This window comes from Alosa alosa, chromosome 10, assembly GCF_017589495.1.
Source record: "Alosa alosa isolate M-15738 ecotype Scorff River chromosome 10, AALO_Geno_1.1, whole genome shotgun sequence".
Lineage (NCBI taxonomy): Eukaryota > Metazoa > Chordata > Actinopteri > Clupeiformes > Clupeidae > Alosa > Alosa alosa.
In genome coordinates, this window is record NC_063198.1 from 5,622,524 (window position 1) to 5,645,536 (window position 23,013).

The 23,013-nt window shown below is 46.4% G+C and overlaps 1 protein-coding gene across 4 annotated transcripts in view; it reads right to left on the reverse strand.

Annotated features, from left to right (window-relative positions):
- The window catches only part of itga7 (integrin, alpha 7), a 48,101-nt gene extending 25,088 nt beyond the window's left edge, over window positions 1-23,013 (reverse strand). For 3 of the 4 annotated variants that reach the window (XM_048254206.1, XM_048254202.1, XM_048254204.1), the window contains exons 1-5: window positions 22,212-23,013; window positions 4,540-4,667; window positions 4,327-4,406; window positions 3,694-3,949; window positions 1,608-1,739 (exon numbers count right to left, since the gene is read on the reverse strand). In XM_048254206.1, coding sequence (XP_048110163.1) covers window positions 1,608-1,739; window positions 3,694-3,949; window positions 4,327-4,406; window positions 4,540-4,667; window positions 22,212-22,459 — 844 coding nt within the window. In that variant the 5' untranslated portion in view covers window positions 22,460-23,013. Of the gene's footprint in view, window positions 1-863; window positions 969-1,607; window positions 1,740-3,693; window positions 3,950-4,326; window positions 4,407-4,539; window positions 4,668-22,211 lie in introns of all 4 variants that reach the window. The other variant, XM_048254203.1, reaches the window with a different exon arrangement.

The following is a 23,013-nucleotide window of genomic DNA, read 5'->3' on the forward strand; positions in this document are numbered from 1 at the left end:
CACTCTGGGAGAGAGTGTAAGACAAGGAGAGGTTTATTAAGGAGTAGAAGAGTGAAAGAAGAGGTAAAGTTGTGTGAGAAATGTTCTGAAGAGAATCAGAGTCGACTATTTCCTCTGCAAGGACCAATACACTGGTGTCAAGGTGTTATCCATTAGAGCTGTGTTAGGACATACACAACTACTCTAGGTATAATCAAAGTACTTTTAACACAAGGATTCTACAAGACGGAAGGATAAACAATGTTTTAATGGCTACTTTTGAAGAAGCTAGTGACGCAAGTATTGCTACGCTGTTCAAAAAACCTCCACCAAGGACCTGGGCCGAGTCACACGAACTCAACACACATGCAGACAGCAGACTAACAGGAAAGGACCGAACATAAAGGCGAAAGACGAAAAGCACACTAAAACTCCACACACCAAACACCAAAGACTCACTATAAAAGCCTGCTATGCTACAGCTCCTGGCTTTCTCCATTGCACCGACTTACACAGCACAGCCACATAAACAAGCTCTGAGCAGAACATCAATCAGAAAAATCAAAATAACAGTACTTACTGTAATTATACTGGGTATTATACTAGTATTTGATTGCTATGGTTTTAACTCGATACATAAACATAGGGATTACTGCATATTAGCTTGTTTCTTGTAGTAATACCAATCAGTGTCTTACTATGTGGAGAAAGTCAGGAGGCCTAAAAGTCTTTTCATAATCCCCACACAAGTCACACACAAATGCTACAGTTGCATCCAGGCAAAAAGAGTTTTGACGGAAAGGGTAAGTCTGCCACTACAAAACGATTCCCATTAAAAAAGTAGCCGGGGGTTTCTGTTTCGTTCACGGAGAGGGCCAACAAACCTAGGTAGCTATTCTGAGCTACATCCTCAAACACGGGCCGACTGCTGGGTTCCAGTGATTTGTACACCAGTGCATCCTCAGTGGGACTGGCCAAGAACATGAGCCCTGGGGCCCCACAGGAGGAGAAAAGGAGAGAGAGAGAGAGAGAGAGAGAGAGCAGGGTGCAGAGGGGAAGGGGATGAAGGTGAGGTGGTGACAAAAAGGGTGATAGAGTGACAGGAGAACAAAAAAGAGAGAGAAAGAAACAAAGAAAAGAAAAGGTGCCGGTGAGAAGTACTGTGCTTTCATAGTGACTTCAGGTCTGGCCTTAACAAGGCCAGAACCTTCCAGAAGGACGACAAGAGAGGCCCAGACTGAACCTCTAAAGAGTCCAGCCCCCACCGAGGGGTCGAGGGGCAAGCCCACTCTCTGCTGGGACACTGACCAGGCCCACTGGCAGAGCCTGACCAAAAAACAAAAAAAAACATCAGGGACGTTCACGGCTCTGTTTACCAAATTTGATTTCACGTGGGAAACTATGTGGAGCTAACAGCCAAATCATCATGCCTGGCGAGCCAGCCAGGAGAGGCAGGGCAGAGCCTGACCAGTGTTGGGGATGGCTGGACGCAGGAGATGCGGTCTCATGACAAACACATCCCAGCCCTTTTGAGGTTCAGTGTGGGGGCCCCTCTGTGGCCTTTCTCCATACCCTCCCACTGGGGGTCCTGGGGGGAGGACCGGAGGGGAGGGACGGCTGGGCCGTACCCAGGTAGCTGTGGTACGGCACGGGGATGAGCGAGGCATTCAGTTGCTTCTCGTCGGCCACCTCGTACGGGCCGTCGTCGTAGAAGCCCAGCTCCAGCACCGTCTGGTTGAGAAGCTGGACATGCATCTCTCCTGGGGATGTGAGCGGGGTTAGGGCACAGATGGGACATAGACAACTAATTATGACGGGATATACACTGGTGCACGCAAAGACTCTAATACAAAATGCTGCTGCAATAATGCTAACACACATACACTCACACGCATACACACACACACACACACACACACACACACACACACACACACACACACACACACACACACACACACACATATTCCAATGTACACACACACACGGACACATGCATAGAAATTTATTCACAAAAGCACACATATACATGAACTTATTTCCTAAAGGTACATACACAGGATAACTATAGAAATGTACAAAAACCTTCTGTACAGTAAAAACAGTCCAAAAACACAAAGACACTCACAAGCACTTCATACGAAAAAGCCCTCAGACAAACAGCATCATTATTTTACCCTGGCACAAAAAGTGAGCGAATGCAACCACACACACACACACACACACACACACACACACACACACACACACACACACACACACACACACGCTTTGCCAAAACCAAATGGAAATGCTTGAAAGCAAAAGACATCATTTGTCTCCCTGTTAAAAACTTTTGAGAGTTTGAAGTTAAATGAAACATTTGATTTACCTCAGCGATAAAGTTTTTGGAGAGGGCCAGGATTTTGACATTCCATCATGTAAATGAATGAACTGACAGCTGCATCATCAGTCATGCAAAGACTGCCAGCTAATTACTACACTTTCAATTAACACACACTCATAAATCTAGTTGCCACACCTCTTAAGTAAAGTGGAACCTGAACAAATTATACATTTACAGACAGCAGACTACAGACAGCAAATAAAATATAACAAATCACTTTCTTGAACATGAAATGGTTATCTGTCAAAAATCTAATTTTCATATAATTTTTTTCTCAGTCACTTTGGCACAATTCTCAGATAGGAATTAAAATCCTCAATTGTTGTTCAAACTCCAGATCATTTTATCACGTGTGTACATCATTAAAGCAGTGTCTCCCCATATTGAACAAACAGCAATGCTTTAGTACTGTATGTCCATGCCATGTCTATTTAGTATCAACTGATTTTGTACAAATATCTGCTGTTTTTTACATTTTGCTAATGTTTTGTTGCTATACTGGTTCCATGCTGAATAGTCCTACCCCATAAAACAAATTTGCCTTATTTCATCGCATCACAGAAATTTAATTTCTTTACTTGCAAATGTGTTGAACTAGCTGTCACAACTAGTTGTCATAGCCTGTCTAGCATATACATATATCCGACCTGACAGACAGGAACGTCAGGATGTATAGAAAGATGTACAGTGGTGCACAGCTCTGACCAAGGGGTGTTTTACTGTATATTGATCATTTTTCATTTTACACAGTGCTGTAAAAGCTGTCACAATGTCTGTCAAGAGTAAAAACTTTGAAACATATCCACTGTCCTGCAATCAACCCCCTCCACACACAAAGTAATGTGTGAGTTTATATGAAATAGAAAATAGTGTTGCCTTGCGCATTGTTCATTAGAAAATGCTTACTGCACAGAGTAAACTGTCATATTGACAACAAGACAAAACAGTTTGACTATATTGACATAAACAATGGCGTCAGGACTTGTCATTTTGATTCCACTGACCGTTTCCTTGGCATAAATATTTGCTTTTCAGACATAAACAAAGCATTTCGAGCAAGATATGTGCTTTTGTAGGTAATCCACTGTAAACTGCGGTGCAGTTTGCACTAATTGTTTTGAGAAATGCACTAAATGTTAATGATGATTTGAGAAATGCACCAATGCAACTGAGAAAAACTGTAATATGCTTTCGAGCTTTAATATATAGCACACCCACTTATGCCCCAGCTAATGGGGATCTTATAAACAATAAACAGTAAACAATCTTCAATCCACACACACCAAATGAAGATCTGATGCTTCCCCAACACAGTTCCCTCCCTTTACCTTTCCAGTTATAGGTGCCTGGCGCCCCGAACAGGATGAAGTTGTTGTCGGGCGTGAAGCTGGCGGCCATGCCCTGCTGGCAGAAGCCAAACTGCTCGTGGCCCTGGGGACGGCCCTCGCAGAACTTCCACTCGCCCCCGTCCAGGTCGTCCCGCTCCGTCAGGTCCTCGCTCAGCACGTAGCAGCGGCCGATGGGGTCGCGCGTCTCCGAGGGCTGGCTCACACGTTGCCTCAGCTCATACAGATGGGCACACGTCTGGAGTGGAGGGATGGAGGGATAGAAGGATAGAGAGATAGAGAGATTGATTGATTGATTGATTGATTGATTAATTACTAGACAGACAGACAGACAGATAGACAGATAGACAGACAGAAAGATTACAGACAGACAGATAGATAGATAGATAGATAGATAGATAGATAGATAGATAGATAGATAGATAGTAGTGTAGATAGAGAAGGAAGAGAAAGTGAAATGACAGAAGAGAAAATGACAGAAGAGAAAATATTTTTCACACAGAAGAGAAAATGTTTATTAATGAAACAGCACAAGTGTGCTCTGGTTAAGGGGAATAAATTCTCTCTCTAATAAATATGTTGCATTTCAAAATTTCTACCGAGCCCCATACTTACCACAACTTTTCCTCCAATGCCCTGGCTCTTCACTGTAACTCCAAGCCACTGGTTGTCTTTACTCTCACGGTCTAGTCTCACTGTGCGGACATGGGACCAAAGTTAGAAGACTCCCTTGTGTGTTACGAGACTGCATTGTGCCTCCAAACAATGAATGTGATTCTCACTGGTTAAAACTGGTATTTTTGCCTAGTGTCTGTTTGCTTCCCTTACCATCTCCATCAATGTCCACTCGTTCACAGTCAAACTCCTCTGCTGTGATGGGGCAACGGTAGAGAGCACCTGGGTGAATGTTCCCCATAACCCCAACCCCTCGGGCCCTCGGTGCCCCAACCAGGATCCTACAGGAAGAAAAAAAACATCCCCTTTTATGAACAACCAGGATCCTAAAATGGCCAGTGTATCAATCTGTGGTCGAACGGCTTGGCACAATTCATTTTAACTGAGGCTTTTTTTATCAGACAAAGGACAGGGTTCACTTGTTTACATTGGATGTGATTTCCATTGTAGCATGGGAGAATCGGACGGGCAGTCCACTTGTCTAACGGCTAACCTATTCCACCTCACTGATCCACGGAATGCGTAAACAAGAAAGCCAGGATGGCCATTTGAGCTGTTTGAGTGACAGCTCATCTCAGCAAGGTGCTGTGTGGAGGCGTGTTGCTCATGAATAACAACGACGTGCCCGATGACCTCACGCTGAGACACTTTCTCTCCCACTCTCTTTTGGTGACCAGGACCCCACAGAGGAGGCTGTTTTTCTTTTCTTTTTCCTTCTTTTCTTTCTTTCTTTCTTTTTTTTTAAAAAAAGGCTTTTATTCTGAGCGGCATGGCTGCTGATATTTTGGGTGGTGGCAGGGCTCTCTGCCTTATTTGGCCTGGCTCTATCCTGGAAGGCTATTTTAAAAACACACCGTTGGGCCACATTCCATCCAACTCTCTCAGCCATGACAGAAGCCACAGAGAGTGAGAAAGCCTGCACAGGACGGAAGGAGAGAGGGATAGACGGATAAATAGATAGTGAGAGAAAAAGAGAACGAGAAAAAAAGAAACAGGGGATACACAAAGTTAAGGGAGAGAGAGAGAGAGAGAGAAAGAGAGATAGAGTAATTTTCCTCCCAGCGCTGGTGGGGGCTGTCCCTGTCAAGTAGCTGGGCTCTGTGAGGGCCTCGGCTGGCACCACACTTAAATTAGAGCTTTCCCGTCCCGCGCTAAAACCCCTGGCTATAAATACAGCTGAGCTGATAGCGCTTAAATAGGCCAGACGAACAGTAGGGCCTGACAGGGAGCAGTGCACAGGACCCTGGAAGTCGTTGGGAGCTCACACACACTTACACACACACACACACTCACACACACTCTCACACACACACACACACACACACACACACACACACACACACACACACACACACACACACACACACACACACACTCACACACACTCACATACGACGATTGAGGGCAGGTGGGAGACACCCGTCTGACTCACGCGTTTTCCCAGCGTTGTGGCAGCGTTATGGCATGTCTCAGCACGAGGTTTTCACAGGGGCTGGTGGTCACTCAGCACGGAGCAGCGCCAGAGTGACCTGAGCGCAGCTGTCACACGCACACCCCCCCCCCCCCTCCCCACCCGCACACACACACACACCATCTCCATTGTGTTTGCACGGACGCGCACCAGTGGCCATGGAAACAGGGCAGAAGAGTGAAGGGGGGGGGGGTATATGGGATGGGGGGGTGGAAGTGGAGTGGAGTGGGGTACAGAGGTCAAGACAGCTGTATGCCCAGTGCTGCCTGACTCACCTCCCCTTCCTTTTTACCTCATTTATTTTCTTCAGTCCACCCCCCCTCCTCTCTCTCTCTTCCTCCCTCTCTCTCTCCCTCCCTCTCTCTATCTTCCCTCTCTCCCTCCCTCTCTCTATCTTCTCTTTCTCTCTCTTCTCTCCCCTCTCTCTCTCTCTCTCTCTCTCTCTCTCTCTCCTTCCACCTTCCTGTCCCTACCTCTCCAGCCTGCTGTCTCCCTGTATAGTGGTCCGGGCTGCATATCTCTCCCGTTGCGCCATCCCGCTTGCGTGCCACACAAGCATGCCGCATGGGAGCGAGTGAGAGCCCTGGAGCCTGTGGCATCTGACCCGTGTTACCGCTAGTCATTCATAAGGCTGTTAACACCGCTAATGCTAACCTCAGTTCCAAGCAAAAGGAAGGCCCCTTTTAAAATAAACAACGCTGAGCCGAGAGAGCCAAGCGAAGTCCCTTACTCAGTGGACCGGCCGAGGAATTCAGGTTTACGTTATGATGAGACACCTCTCTCCTCTACGTGTGTGTGTGTGTGTGTGTGTGTATATACACACGCGAGCAGGTGTTCGGCTGTGTGTGAGGTCTGCTATACTAGTATTTGATTCGGGAGGATGGGAACATGCTGGTGCAAGAGGCTCCAGGCCACTATAGAAAACACCATCGCAGCCATAACATTCACTCAGCCACGTAAGCAAACGTGTTCTGAAATGTCCACTGGACTATCCACAAACATACAAACACATTCACTCACTCTGACATACAGTAGTGTGCCAACAGGGTTACTTCATTAAAACTTTCTTTCATCAAGAGACTTTCAGATTTAATATCACAAATAACCTAAAGGTGACCTTCAAAAAAGGTCACTTTTATTTTGATACAATAGCCCAAGAACAGCGTAATTTTTCCAAGTGGTCGCTCTCTCATCCTCCGACATTCCATCACACACACACACATGCACGCACACAGATGCATTATCTCTTGTTCAGTGAAAGCAATTTCAGCGAGTGGCTGACTCAAGTCCCCCTCTCCGTCCACCCCTCAGCTCTCCCCTCTAATCCGCTGATTGGACATGGAGGATGCCGGCTGCTCCGGGAAGAGGCTGCTGCTCCCCATTCCCCGTTTGGCTGCGCTCATATCTGCGTGTCGAGTGGGAAAGATGATGCGCTGGAATGGAATGCCCAACACCAGCATATCTCCAGCAGTGCCAAAGAGGATGGTTGGAGGAGTAAAGAAATGTGTGTGTGTGTGTGTGTGTGTGTGTGTGTGTGTGTGTGTGTGTGTGGGTAAGTGTGGTTTCACAGTATTTTAAGCCCCCAACGTCGTCTTCCAGGCAGCGCTGCATGGAAGGCACTAGGGTTAGGCAAGGGTTAGGGTTAAGGTTAGGGTTAGGTGTCTTGAAGTCGACGGTCGCAGCGTTGCCTTGAAGTCGACGGTGGGGGCTTAAAACACCATCGAGCGTAAGAGTGTGTGTGTGTGTGTGTGTGTGTGTGTGTGTGTGTGTGTGTGTGTGTGTGTGTGAATAGGAGAAGGGGTGTTCATGTTGCAAATATATCTGTGGGTGAAGGATGCACCTCTTCTCTTCCTGTTCTTATAGTTATTAAAACAGCTCTGTATTGAGCATCTCCAATTGTATGCCTTCTGAATAAACCATTTGATTTAGCACACTGGGATTGAATACTGCACTTCCAGACAATCATTTCACAGGATTGCCGGCATAAATCGATTAAGCAGAATACAGATACTAATATGGTTACCATTAAATAGCTCACTTTGGACTGCAGTCATCTGTGGGTATTGAGAGGGAAATGGTGAGGTTAAATGACCCCCATATCTCTGGATATAAATGAGGGAGATGGAGGGTTTGTGTGTGTGTGTGTGTGTGTGTGTGTGTGTGTGTGTGTGTGTGTGTGTGTGTGTGTGTGTGTGTGTGTGTGTATGCGCGTGTGTGATTATCCACAATGGACTATTCTGATATACTGAATATACTGCTTATTTACTGCTTGGCAAACATCATTAAAAGAGAGAAAGCTGTGCGTGTAGTGTGTATTGTGTGAGACAAAGGTGGGTGTCTTTACAGATTGCAGTCCATAAAAGCCAATAGGAGTGTGATCTGCTCTTACAGATCCAGTGGTGCTAATGGACAAACTGCCATCACTGACACCCTGCCCATGGGGAGCCAAATAACCTTACTCCCAAATATCTACTGCTCTTCCCCCTCTTCTGTCTACTCTATATCTCTCTCTCTCTCTATCTCTCTCACACACACACACACACACACACACACACACACACACACACACAGACATCATCATCATAGCCTATTTTCATCACACTCTCTAACACCAGACACACAAACGCATTATCACTCTCAGAAATTGTCATCCATTCGTAGCCTCTCACACACACACACACACACACACACACACACACACACACACACACACACACACACACACACACACACACACACACACAACACACACACACACACACACACACACACACACAAAGGCCTTGTGTGTTTTTTAGCCTGATTCCCATGAGTGCTAGAGGTGGGTGCTTATTGACCCCAACGCTAACTCTCTCGAGGGCCACAGAATCTCCACCCAATCCCCCACCCACCCCCACCTAAATCAGCACCGCCACCCTTCCCCCCACCAGCCCTCTCCATTGGCCTTGGCTCAGCTCCGCTACTGCCCCCATCTCTCTCCCATGGTTGCAGGGTCCCTGCTTCTGGGTGCAGCTCGACCCCCAGCTTTTGTATCTCGTGCTACCTTTGTTATGATGACTGACCGGCTGTATATGCGGAAGCCTGCCTAATGGAGTTCATCACCCCGCTCTCACGTGAAGCGTTTCCGCCATGGGTGTGATGAAAGTCTCACCCTGCAGAGAGAGAGAGACAAAAAAAGAGAAAAAAAAGAGAAAGAGAGAAAGAGAGAGAGAGAGCTAAACAGAGAGATGGAGAGAGGCAGAGAGAGAGAGAGAGAACCCTCTTCAACGTTTCCTCCAAGAAAGACCTGGGCCATTGTCTGAAGCCCTGAGCATAAAGGACCCAATCTAATCAGCCAAATCAGCTTAGTGTCAAAGAGACCATCATGAGATGGAGCTCAAAGCAAAGCCATTGGGAGAGGAAAACACATTCTGCACAACACAAGCCCCCACAGGAGGAACCCATAAAACTCTCTGATGCTCCAGATAAGGTTAGAAGACATAATAGGGGTGACAAAGCGGGCTTACGGATTATTATTTTCCCTCCAATGAGGAAAGAACCCTAACAACATATCCATCAGCAGGGTAACTGAACCAAAAGGCAACCAGGATGAAGCATTCTTGAAATAGCTGGATTCGTTTTTTTTATCCAAGCCTTTGCCATCTAAGTCTAATCCTGGTAATTTCTCAAATACTGTTTGGAATCCATCCCCATGGCATGACTCACGACATAAAAGCAAATCATTAATCAAGTTGGGATGATTTGGATTGGATGGGTTGGGTGACTCCTTAACATCTGAAAAAGTCATTGAAATCAGAAGTTGTAAGATAACCTGAGATTTGTAGAGCTTAGTTGTCACCATAAATAATCGTGCCAGTACTGAAGTCGAAACAATGCAGAAGTGTTTCACCGTCCCAGTCATAAGACGTCACATAATCTCTCTCTTTAGGCTGTTTCTACAGGGCAATTACATAAGAGCACAGCTGTTGGAAATCAATTCTACCCCTGTGGCCATCCCTCTCCACCGGCCTCTCCCCTCTTTCTTCAGCTCTTTCTGCTGCTGTCCATCCCTCTTCCCCTCTTTCTTCAGCTCTTTCTGCTGCTGTCCATCCCTCTTCTCCTCCACCCAGCGCCTGCCTCTGCCTCTTTCCATCCATCCATCCATACATCCCTCTGTTCGCTTGTCCGGAAATTATTTGTTGCTCTTGAGACCATCATCGTCTTTCCGAGGGTCCAAAGGGGAGCTAAAGGTCCTCAGATCTGGCCTTGTTACCCCTCGGGCGAGACTCAGACAAGACCCAGAGCAGCAAGGGCAGGGCAAAGCTACATGGACTAGCACTGCTCTGCCTGAGGGGAGATTTGACTGGACTACACAGGTACGCATCTTCAAAGGCAGCCTTGATAGGACACATAAATCAGCAGGAAATTCAAATACTCAGGTGCTTTAAAAGCAATACATGGGTTGCTACGCTGATCTCAGCTGCCTTCATAAAGAGGACCAGCGAGTACACAGAAGAGTTACAGAGGTCAGCGGGGCCTGGTGGACATTACAGACAGGTGAACAGACAGGTGACAGAGAGAGAGAGGGGCAGAAGGAGAGAAAAGAGTCTTCGGGGAGGCAAATGAGGAGTGAGTTTTACTGAAAGCCACTTGTTTTCCCAGCTGATTAGCCTCAGCACTTTATTGATAAGAAAACAACAGCTGACATGTCTGCACGGTGACTCTGCCAACACGGCTCTTTATCCCGTATCTCCGCCAGACTGCCTGACTGGACAGAACTGGTCAGAAAAAAAGAGGGAGGGAGAGAGAAAGATAGAGAGAGAAGGACACAAGGGCACAAGAGGGTAGAATGAGTGAGAGAAAAGGAATGATGAGAGACAGAATGGAAGAGGGGGGAGAGAGAGAGAGATGGACAGGAACAGCTGCGCCAGCAGCACATTTCCAAAGGGAGGCCTCATCACGCCTGAGCTTCACTCAGTGGCACGCTACAAGTTTCAAGTGGCCGGTTGACACTTTATGTGCGCCATTTACACACACTAACTGTAGTCAGGTGTCACTTGCATGACAGCGGACAAAAACATACATTTGCTATTCAATAATTACAATTATCTATTTAATCCATAAGGATGTTTCATACAATGACACTTGGGGTTGTAATTGGAATCGGCAGAGCAATACATATGGCATGGGGCTGGCCCACACGGCCCCGGTCCGGCCTCAATCATGGAAATACAAACAGTACGAGGCTTTACCCCAGACCCTGGGCTTTTACCCCATAGTGGAACAGGGCCAATTGAGTGCACAGCGGAACCCATGCCGTGACAACAGGCAGTGACACCAATATTTGCTCCTTTATGTTTATGTTTGTTATGTTTATGGTTCTCAACAGACGCTTTTGTCCAAATAGACATCATATAATGACATCAACAGACATTACATTAACATTACGCTTGCAACATTTATTGCAAGGTCATATTGTCTAAATAAAGAAATACAAATAATTAACAGAGTAAATCATTTATTGACACGTTGCACAAATCAGTTGAGTAATTTGTGGCATTTTGTAGCATCTGGAGAAATTAGCATTAGTTTGTGTGGCCCATATATTGCATTGGACATTGGGTATCATACACATCATAGTGTGTAATTCTGAGTGTGTAATCCCCCCTTGCTAAATGTGATCAGGTGTTGAGTGAAAAACGTTTGTCACTAGGACATATTAAAGAGATTTAATTGATTTGTGTGTTGTTTGATATGGTAGTGAACCTGTACTATCGGTGAATAAAACATGAAAAGACTCCATTCATAGTGGAAATGTGATGAGGCATGGCAGCAGGCAGGAGCCCTGGATTTGATTTGTTTTCCTTGAGCCACCTGCCTCCTCTTAAATCAATAAGTAAATGGCCTTCCTTGGAACCAGATGGGGTAACTGTCCCAGGTTTGCAAAGGGTGCACACAGAGAGAGAGAGAAAGAGAGAGAGAGAGAGAGAGAGAGAGAGAGAGAGAGAGAGACACACCTGATCACACACTAACACTGACTCACTTCAGTTCGATTACTGAAATATTACAAGTATTTCTGATAGTGTTCAGTTACTGAATGCAAGTTGCAGTTGAGGTGCACCAAGATACTACATTATAAATGCACACACACACAAACACACCATCTGCATTGCAAGTCAGCCTCCCCTTGCCTTGGGCCAGATCCTAATTTTGTGATCGGTACTCTGTCCACACACACGCGTGCTCTCTTCTACGCTAATTGGTGACTAAGAATTGCGAGGCATAACTGCTCTGGCCCCTCCCCTACTGACCACAGCCGTCTCGTCCCCATTAGTTGTGCATGAGTGGCCAGGTTAATCCCTCATATATGGGTCCTGGGGGCTCCATGAAGGCCCCTCTCACCGCATTCAGCCGCATATTAACTCTGACGTTTGCCTCTTCTACCTCAGAGCCGGCACACTCATTCTGTTCACTTGAATGGATTGACAAATGGCCACCATCCATACCAGTCAATTGACAAGCCTGCTGTAATAAAACAACAGCATATTATGTGGCATGCATGCATTCAGCAAGCTTTCCTCTACATTGAATGAATTTGTGTCAAGTTCTAGATGTGTGTTACAGACCAAGAATAGCCAATGAGGTCATACACACACACACACACACACACACACACACACACTATGAAAGTGCATTGTCCAGACTACAGGTCCCGAATGTCCAACTGCATACTGTAAACATGAGTGCAACATGAGTCTTCCTCCTATAAACCCCTATGAGGTCAGTGCAAAGAGATGCTTTTTTAAAAAGCACAGGTATTAATAGCAGCTTACTAGGTGCTCAGACATGTTTGTGTGAGTGCATTATGCGCAGCTCAGGCATCACTAGATCACTAGTGGAAACACCGTGTTGCGGGAGGCTCTTGCTGAATACTAATGCCGGCTGTCTTTTCTGCCCAGGGCTGGAGTGGAGACTGACCCATAGCCAACAGAGATTTAGCAAGGAGGCGCACACATGGACACGTGTGCTCACTCTAAATCACACATACAGTAGATGCACACACACACACACACACACACACACACACACACACACACACACACACACACACACACACACACACACACACACACAGACACTCACGCACACACATACAACAGACAGAGAGATTCACATACAGAGACATACAAATACGGTATATACAAATGCATGCACAACACACACACATACACACACACACACTCAAACACCACACACACACAAACCTCACACCTCTACCACTACCCCCTGCATCTTTCCAATATCCTTTCGGCACAATGGCCCCTCTCCAATCTGGACTCATTATCGGTGCGGAGCTCCTGGCGTGCCGGCGCTGGAGGAGATTGAGTCTTTATCAGAGCAGGAGGCCCTGTCATGATTAATTAATCTGGCCGGCCACAGGGGGTGGCCATGCAGCCTGGAGAGACCAGCACTCCGGAGACGGAGACAGAGAACCTCCAGTCCAGCAGTCAGCAGCAGGACATACAGTACACACCCCAGCACACACATACACACACACTACACACACACAACACATCAACACACACACACAACACATCAACACACAACAGCACACACATACGCACACACAACACATCAACACACAACAGCACACACGTACGCACACACAACACATTAACACACAACAGCACACACGTACGTACACACAACACATCAACACACAACAGCACACACGTACGCACACACAACACATCAACACACAACAGCACACACGTACGTACACACAACACATCAACACACAACAGCACACACGTACGTACACACAACACATCAACACACAACAGCACACACGTACGTTCACTTCAACACATCAACACACAACAGCACACACGTACGTACACACAACACATCAACACACAACAGCACACACGTGCGTACACACAACACATCAACACACAACAGCACACACGTGCGTACACACAACACATCAACACACAACAGCACACACGTGCATACACACAACACATCAACACACAACAGCACACACATATGCACACACAACACATCAACACACAACAGCACACACGTGCATACACACAACACATCAACACACAACAGCACACACATATGCACACACAACACATCAACACACAACAGCACACACGTACACTGTTCACTTCAACACTTCAGAGGGCTTTCCAATCCTAACTTAGTCTCCCAGCAGGGCTTGTGTTGCCTCATTCACATAGTATTGCTGGATATCATCATTAGCAGACATCAGCACTAACGACTGCGCTGGGAAAGACTGCAGTTGCCTAGTTGCTGTTTTTGGCTTCAAACTGAATGTACTGTACCACTCACAATCATTACTTTGCCGTTGCCCTGAAAAAGATGCACTTTTACCTGAATCCGGGCACTATCTGTCTACCATCTTGAACAAGTGTTATCAGAGATTTCTGCACCATTTCCTCTAACACAGGAGTGTTGTGGGGAGATGTGAGACGTCTGTTTGTGGCGGAGTCCAGCAGGGGAGGATGTGTTTCCTCCTTAACACACAAGAGTGTTGTGGGGAGATGTGGGTGAGACGTCTGTGTGTGGGGGAGTCCAGCAGGGGAGGATGTGTTTCCTCCTGACTCTGCAGATCTGTCCGGCTGTCCCTCCTCTGCGCCGCTCCGCAGTGTAATATTTATGAAAGCTCCCACTCTCTCCCTCGCTGTCCCCCGCCACCTCCGCTGCCACCACCCAATCCCCACTGGGCCATTCTTTAAGACTCGCAATGGGAAAGAGGAACAACGGCAGAATGCTAAAGAGATCTGAAAGAGCGCACTACCCAGTTATAAAAGGTGACGTGATGCTGTGTGTGTGTGTGTGTGTGTGTGTGTGTGTGTGTGTGTGTGTGTGTGTGTGTGTGCGTGTGTGTGTGTGTGCGTGTTTGTGTGTGGATGGTATGAGTATCTGCAAGCATGTGCATGTGTAAATGGTGAAAAAGCTGAAATTGTGTTTGTGCCCGTATGCATGTGCAGTGAGAGAAAGAGAGAGAGAGAGAGAGAAGGAGAGGGAGAGAGAGAGAGAAGGTGAGAGAGAGAAGGGGAAAGAGAGAATGCCTTTGTGGATTTATGTGCATGTTTGTGTGTGTCTAATCTGCAGTGCACATTATGCTACACATCCGCTGCACCAACTCCTCACCCATCCCCTCCTCATTGGAGCACCGTTTAAAAGACATAAACTGCACAACTTAGGAGAGCACCAGCTCCACATTTAAGAGGTCTGCGTCTGAATGGGAGCACAGAGGTGCCACAACACCAACAGAGGAACGCCAGGCTGAAAGGAAAGAAAGGCGGAAAAATAATGAATTGATTTAAGAGGGGAGAGGGCCCGGGGGTCATTGTCAGTCCCAAAGCCGCCTTTCAAAAGGAGATTTTGTTTTGCCATTTTGATGCAAATTAGCTCGCCGAAATCACTCAATGTGTTTGGAATGTGTGAAGGAGTTGCACTGTGCCCTTTTCCAGACAGATTTAACAATGCACTGTTGCTAGGACACTGGTACTGTACGTCCAGTGGATCTCTCTGAGCTACCTTCATGCAATGCAAGAAACCTAATTCCACCTTATATTTCCCTTCTAGATTTAATGCATTATGCATGTAGTATATTGATACAATGGATCATTATGGATTGAAGGGTTTAATAGAATTTTGTCTTAGTGTGCATCTGAATTCATTCTGAGTGCAATTTTGCCATCTTATTACACTGAATACAAATTCGGACTGCTCTATATTAGAATGGATGCATTCAAAGCCATCAATCTTCCACTTTGTGATGTTTTCATTTGATTTTATCACTTTGTGTGTGTGCATATGTGTGTGTGTGTGTGTGAATGAGAGAGAGAGATAGATGGATAGATAGAGAGAGATAGATTGATAGATAGATATTCACCTAGAGAGGGAGTGAGATAATAGAGAGAAAAAAGGAAGAAAGAGTATGATTTATTTTTGCATTTGTACTTCCTGTCTATCAGGGCCATCTGACAGTCATCACAGTCCTGCCAGTCCTCAAAGGGTTAATGCTATTCTGAATGGACGTCTGAAATAGGCGCCATCCCCTCTAAGAATGGCAGGAGAGGGGATCTTGTGCACCCTCCCCCAGCAACCTGACTCCCAGGGCCTGGGTGGAAGTGGACGCTGGAGGGCACGTTTGGTTCACTGACACCTACACCGGCCAAAAGAGGCCAGGGGCAACGGGGCAGGAGCCGCGGAACGGCCGGGGTCAACAACCCGACGGGAGATACCCTGTTTGCAAGTTTACATAGCACGTAAACAGAGTCTCGGGGGCTAATATAGAGCCATGTTGCCACGGAGACGTAACCCGGGGAGATGTGCATTTGTTAGCACTCTATGCGGCCACTGTCACTCAGTGGATGGATTATGTCCAAGAGCAAGAGCACTAAGAGTGTCATTTCCACGCTGCCACCGCATTTTAAATATATGTCTTTTTCGAGTCAAAGGCCATCGTCTCTCACCGTTCCAATCACACAGTGAAACGACAAAGACACTCATCTGGATAAGCCGTTTGTAAAGTCATGAGACAAAGTAGCCATATATTATTAGTGACATGTCATTTAAATAGAAGAAGCCGCTCTCTGTTACACAAGCGTGTCAGAGCATAAATATGATTTATTCCCTGGCATCTTCCCCGAAGTGGAGCATTTAAATATATAGATGAGCTCTCAGAGAGAGGGTGGGAGGGGGATTCATTTACCGTCGCTGAAACCACGGGGCTCGTTGCTAACATTATGGTCTCAAAGGTAATTCCGTTGCCTAATTATGAAACATGAAGATCAACGGGGCTTTTTAGTTCTAAATGGATCTTTCACGACAGAGCTGTGACAGTGTTATTACCTTCGCCTTATGCTGCATGAACACTCCAGTTCTTCAGCTTAAGCACAAGTGTGGCAGTAAAAGGAAGCACTCTGGGTCACCATCTAACAGGCCTGGCATTTGTGGCCCACCCAAGACAAATGATAAAAACATGGATCAAATCATGCCGAGCCCTGTTGGTATTTAGACAAAAGCCCTCAGTTGGTGTTAGTACTTTAAACAGGCAGCTATAATCCCCAAAGGCCATCCAGGCGTGTAAACACAAACCCCATCTAAAAAAGCTCCCTCCAGTCTCTGTTGGTTGGTGATATGACTGATGGTAGGACTGCGGAGCTTTTCATTAGTGTCTGATGGATGTAGCCACTAATAGCACTGCTGTATCCATAGGGATTTCATGCACTTCCCCAACTCATCTGTTGTTTCTGTCCCACCACACCTTTGATTGCATGACCTAGCTGTGGGCATGCCGTGGTCTCCGTCTGTTCACAACTTTCCCCTCAAAAGTTTGTCTTTTTCTTCCTCCTATGTGGCAATGTTATGTGCAGTTTTCCCGTACACCAATCAAGGCAATGGGCAAACTTCACTGACTCCCATCTAACCTTGCCAACAAATCAACAGGGGGGAAAAGCAATAGTAAACAGTCTGGGAAACAACTTAGCCTGAAAAGCACAGGAAATGGCTGAAACCTGACCACCGCAGTGTATCCTACAGTACATTGTCACGTTAGAGCTGGGCGAACTACAAACACAACATACCTGGTTAGGCATGACCAGCTCTGGAGATCCCATCATGGGATACTGCATGGCTACAAGCAACATGGGTTGCTTTTTGCAGCACTTTAATGCGAGGCAAGTGTATTTGTATAGAACATCTGATACATAGAGGCAATTCAATGTGTTCTCCTACATACTATTAGACCAAATAGAGCAAGGCTAAGTTTGGTGCTGTTTCTTCAAGCTTGTTGCTGTTTCTCATTACGTACACAGTCACCTGGCCAAGAGTGTTTGAGGTATTTTGACGTGCTGGAGGTGAGATTTGTGATGTGAATTCTGTGGCATCCATCAAAACACAACTGCCAAAAAACACCCTCCTGTGAAGTGGAAAATTTTGCAGCGCAGGCTGGGCCGGGCACAGAGAATATGTTTAACTCTCTCCTCTCTTCTCGCAAACAGAGCTATTACAGGAGCCTACTCTCATAGCAAGTATAAATAGACAAGTGCGTGTCAACTGAGAATAGTATGTTGCAATGTAGTAACCCGGATCACTACATGAGCCCCACACATCTGTGTCTTGAGGACGAACGATAGAAGACAACATTGGCAGCATTGGCAGCCCCTGAAATTCACAGTCCACTCTGTGAGTGACACTGACAGATCAATAAGACCACTCACTCCCCCACAAATGGTGTGTCCCTCTCATTCCCCAGAAGTGAGACACACCAGCGCTTGCTTCCTTCCTTCCAAAGCACCTTTCTGGATCACCTTACGGTCAGTCAGTCAGTCAATAGAGTTTGTGTGTGTGTGTGTGTGTGTGTGTGTGTGTGTCGGGAGGGGAGTACTGTGCTATGCTATGTTATGTGAGCTGGTAAGGGGCCGGCGGGGGCAGTCTGGAGACACAGTCACACACTAGACAAGGTTAGCGTGGTGGGAGATAAGCCAGGGCCCTGCCAAACGCCAGCGGGCATTCCAGACACACACCGCGTCTAAAAGTGATAGCTGGCAGTGATAGCTGGCGTGGCTCGGGGCTGGTCACTTGAAGAATTGGGTGGTGGCTGGATGGGTGATATTCTGGAGGTCATGACTGAAGCACCTGAGTCATTCCTGAGATGGTATTTAGGAGTTAGAGTCACACAGGCTCAGTTTTCAGCCCAAATCAAAGAAAATAGAACTTAATAGCCATTAGCTACAGTAACCCAAACGTCTCTCACATAAGAGAGAACAAGCTGCAGTCACAACTGACTCACAGTCACACAGATCCGATAACTCCAGCCTCGCCTTAGGGGATGCAAAGCTGGCACCACTTGGGCAGAAAACAAGAAACTAAAAGCACAAGAGGTTTTCTTGTGAAGATATCTTTTTTTTGGTCAGTCATACCATGCCACACACATTAGGTTTTGTTCCCTGAATAGTGACCAATTTTACTTTGAGGACCCCCATCTCCCGCAGATGATGCCACCGTCACTGATATGATGATGCCTTCAAAGATACAAAAGGCTGATTCATACCCATCTTCATGCCCGTGATAAAGTGACCACATCTGAGTCATCTATACATGCGCCTCTCTTATGACCTATTAGTCATGCAGCGCTGTGTTTTCAAATGGCCATTTCAGAGTGATAACATTCTTTGTGTCCATATTTATTTGCCGTGACCTACATTTAGGAAATAATGCATGACAACTTTTCTGTGTTGTCAACACCTCTTGCTATCAAAGCTTATGTGAGTGAAAGGTCATTAAGGATGTTTGCATTTGCTGATTGCACAACTGTCAGGCATCCAATAAGTACCGGCCCACAGAGTTAAATATGATGCAGGGTCATCCCTGGTCAATATCAGCACGTCGAGGTGAGTCATACGAGTGACCAAAGCTTCCGGACAGTGCTGATGACTGCATGCGTGTGCGTGCGCGCACACACACACACACACACACACACACACACACATTCACATACATACATACACACACACAAACAGACACACAAATACACACACAAACATATTCACATCTGCACAGAGGCCTAAATATCCTTACATACTAAATTACATTACATTACATTACATTACATTTAGCAGACACTTCTTGACCGAAGTGACTTACATATGTCAGCTATATTACAAGGGATCACATTGTCCCGGAGACAACTTGGGGTTAAGTGCCTTGCTCAAGGGCACAACGGTGGAAGCCGGGAATTGAACCGACAACTTTCAGGCTACTGCACGCTAGCCCAGCTCCTTAACCACTACACTACCACCGCCCTATGTAAACCACCGCCCTATTATGTAAATCATACACATAATATACAAACATAGAAAAAGATACATATATCTCCACTCTCTCACACACACACACACACACACACACACACGGAAAAGTATACCCTTACCCATATGCACACCCTTGACAGGGCGACAGGGCGACTCCACTCTGAGTAAACTGAGAATGCGGCACTTCCACTGCCTGTTAAATATGGAGCACTTAAACAGGGCCTGTGGTAAATTAACACTGACTACCTCTGTCTATCTAGGCTGAAGGATGAGTTATATCCCGAGTCTGACTGACATGGACGCACTGTGTGCACAGGTGCACAATGAGACAGAGAAATGCAATGTGGAAGTTAATAAAATGTTCCCCCAAATAACGGTGAAATGACCTGGATTTATTATGGTTTAAAAGTTATTTCTTGTCTCTGTGTGACAAGACCCAGACAGAGAAGCCAGACAGCCACAGATTTCCCCATAAACCGCTAGCCTCTGTCTCTTAATGGACCTGGTGCCATGAAGCTAAGAGGTAAAAAGCTCCAGAGCGGAACTGATTTTACAGTTCACAAGGGCCCTCACCTCCACACAGACCATGTTTACAAAGACAAGGCTTTACTACTGTTGTACACCAAGAGTTCCTTTCAGTTCAAGTGCCATTTTAATACATTTTCATAAATCATTTTTTTATTGTGAATTTCAAATAATATCAATCCAACTGAAGTTGACTGTTTTGCAGTTTTATCACTTAATCAAAACAAACCAACTGAAGTTTGATTGACATTACTTGGAATATACAAGAAAAAGGCACAATTCTTTGTAAAAATGGAATCTGATATCTGTTTTTGCAAATTAACTCTTGAAATACACATCGGACAAAGAAATATGGTCTTTTGGGCCCCCACCATCGACTTCAAGGCAGCGTCTAAATGTAGAATAAAAAGTGAGAACGCAACGCCCCTTTTGCGTTTCTTCTTTAGCCTAGATTATACGTAGATATAGCACATCTATCTAACATTGACCTGATACGATATAGATATCGAAATGTTATATGTGTATCTTGCCACCAAAAGTAAAATGATAATGAGCTGACATAGTTATAGGTCATGGGAGGAGATGAGAGCGGTGTTCCCACTGTTCACCCGACAGCAGGGGAGAGATGACAGGCAGAGCATTAAGCCCATCATCACACAGGCACCATGTAGCCTAAGTATAGGTCACTCTCCGTCATGGCAGCCCTGTCTGCTTGACGTCATCATTTATTCATGACGAGAAAGGAGGGACAGACCCTGAGACCGCCGCTTAGTCCAGTTACACCATTACCAATCAATGAGCAAATCCACTGACAGTAGCCCTGTGGCGTCACCCAAAGCAGCTCCACTCACTTCACTTCAGTGAGTCACAGCTGAGTCAGAGGCACAGCTTTTCCTCAGTCAAAGCTATGTGTCACTCCAATCAGCCAGCGATGAAACGCTGCGTGACTGATCAGATATCTGTTACAGGCAAATGTCTAAAATGCCTCTCCACACGTAAAAAAAATACCTTAAGTGTTCTATATGTTTTAATGGCCTGTCAGGAAGGTTTGGGTTTGTCACTGTTGTAGAACAGCTGTTTCCCTCTCTCTCTCTCTCTCTCCCTCACTCTCTCTCTCCCTCTGTTCCTCTTCTCCCTCCCCCAGGTTTCGTCCTGCTGATTCAGCATGGTAGCCTCACCCACAGCCGGACCTGGCATGCCCACCGCCTCATCAATCAGACCCACTTAAACGAGGCTGTGGCCGGCCAGCGCTCCGCTCAGCCTCACGGCCCATAACCGTAATGAAACTCCTGTAGCCCCACTGCACTCCACTAAATCACCCCCCGCGTGATGTAACATCAATGAGCCGCAGGAGCAGAGGGCAGGAGAATGAGGAGGAGTCCAAGATGCAGAGGAAGGAAGCTGGACACTCTGATTGGCACAAAAATGCACTATCCTCTCTGTGATCAATACATTTTATGTGCAGCACTTAAAGATCTCAAAAATGCAAAGGGCTCAACAATTAAAATATGGAGAGTATCACATCCTCAGAGGCTATTGTAAATATAGAGAGTATCACATCCTCCTATTGTGCGAGCCAGATGATGCAGAGAAGAATAAGCACTTTGAACATCTTCATATACACACATCAGAACTGGCAAAGCAAACAGAATAATAACGTCTCAACAACTGATAAACTGATCACTCCAAATTAACTTTGTCATCATAAATAAATAAACATATATTCCACAAATACACACACACACACACACACACAAGCAGTAATAGCATAGAACTGATTTAGTGATAAAAGTTGGAAGGGCTTTCACACACAGCCCCACCAAAACACCAACTAATGGACTCTGACCATGTTAAAATGAGTGTTTTTTTTTTCAAGTCACTTTTGCTTCACATTTATAGGAAATGTCAATTCTACATCAGCCCATTTATCCTCCCTAGTACACACACACTACACTGACGCAACACAAACACACACACGCATATGGACTTACCAGCTCTTTGGTTCTGGTGTGAGTTGCTGGTGCAAGGCGAGGGAGAAGCCAAAGAAGCTGCCTTTGGCCCCCTCCTTGATGAGTCGAGCCGAGGTGTCCAGGTTAAAAGCTGATCCCAGTCCAGTAAGCAGCGAGAGCAGGGCGCAGACCCAGACCCACCGCCGGCCCCAGCCCCATCCCTGACTCCAGGCCAGGGGACGGGGGGAGCGCGAGACCTCTCCCTCTCTGACTGTGTGCTCTGAAGCCATGGTCAAAGTGCAGCTCCTGTGTCAGAGTCTCTGTCACTCCGTCTGTGTGTGAGTGTGAATGTGTGTGTGTGTTTCTCTCTCCCCGACGCTGTCCCGTTCCTGCTGAAGTCCGACTCCCCAGTGGGGCCCTTGTGCTGTTAGTGCCGCAGCAGCATAAAAACACCAGAGTTGTCCTGATCTCTCTCTTGCTCTCCCAGTCTGTCCTCCCTCCTCCAGGCCTCCCTCTCTCTCTCTCTCCTTCTCTCTCTCTCTCTCTCTCTCTCTCTCTCTCTCTCTCTCTCCCCTCTCTCGTCTCTCCTTCTTCTTTGGCTTTTTCTTTCTCTTCTCTTCTCTGCGGTCCGGTCCCGTCCGTGTGCTCCTGTCACTCTGAGAGCTGCCTGAGAATGTGTCTGTGTGCTAGTTTACGTGCATGCATGTGTGTGTGTGTGTGTGTGTGTTTGGGAGAGTGTATGCATGTGTGTATGTGAGAGAGAGAGAATGACTGAGTGAGTGAGTGAGCGTGCATGCATGCATGTGTGTGTCTGTGTGTGTGCGCGCGGCTACCCCCTCCTCGC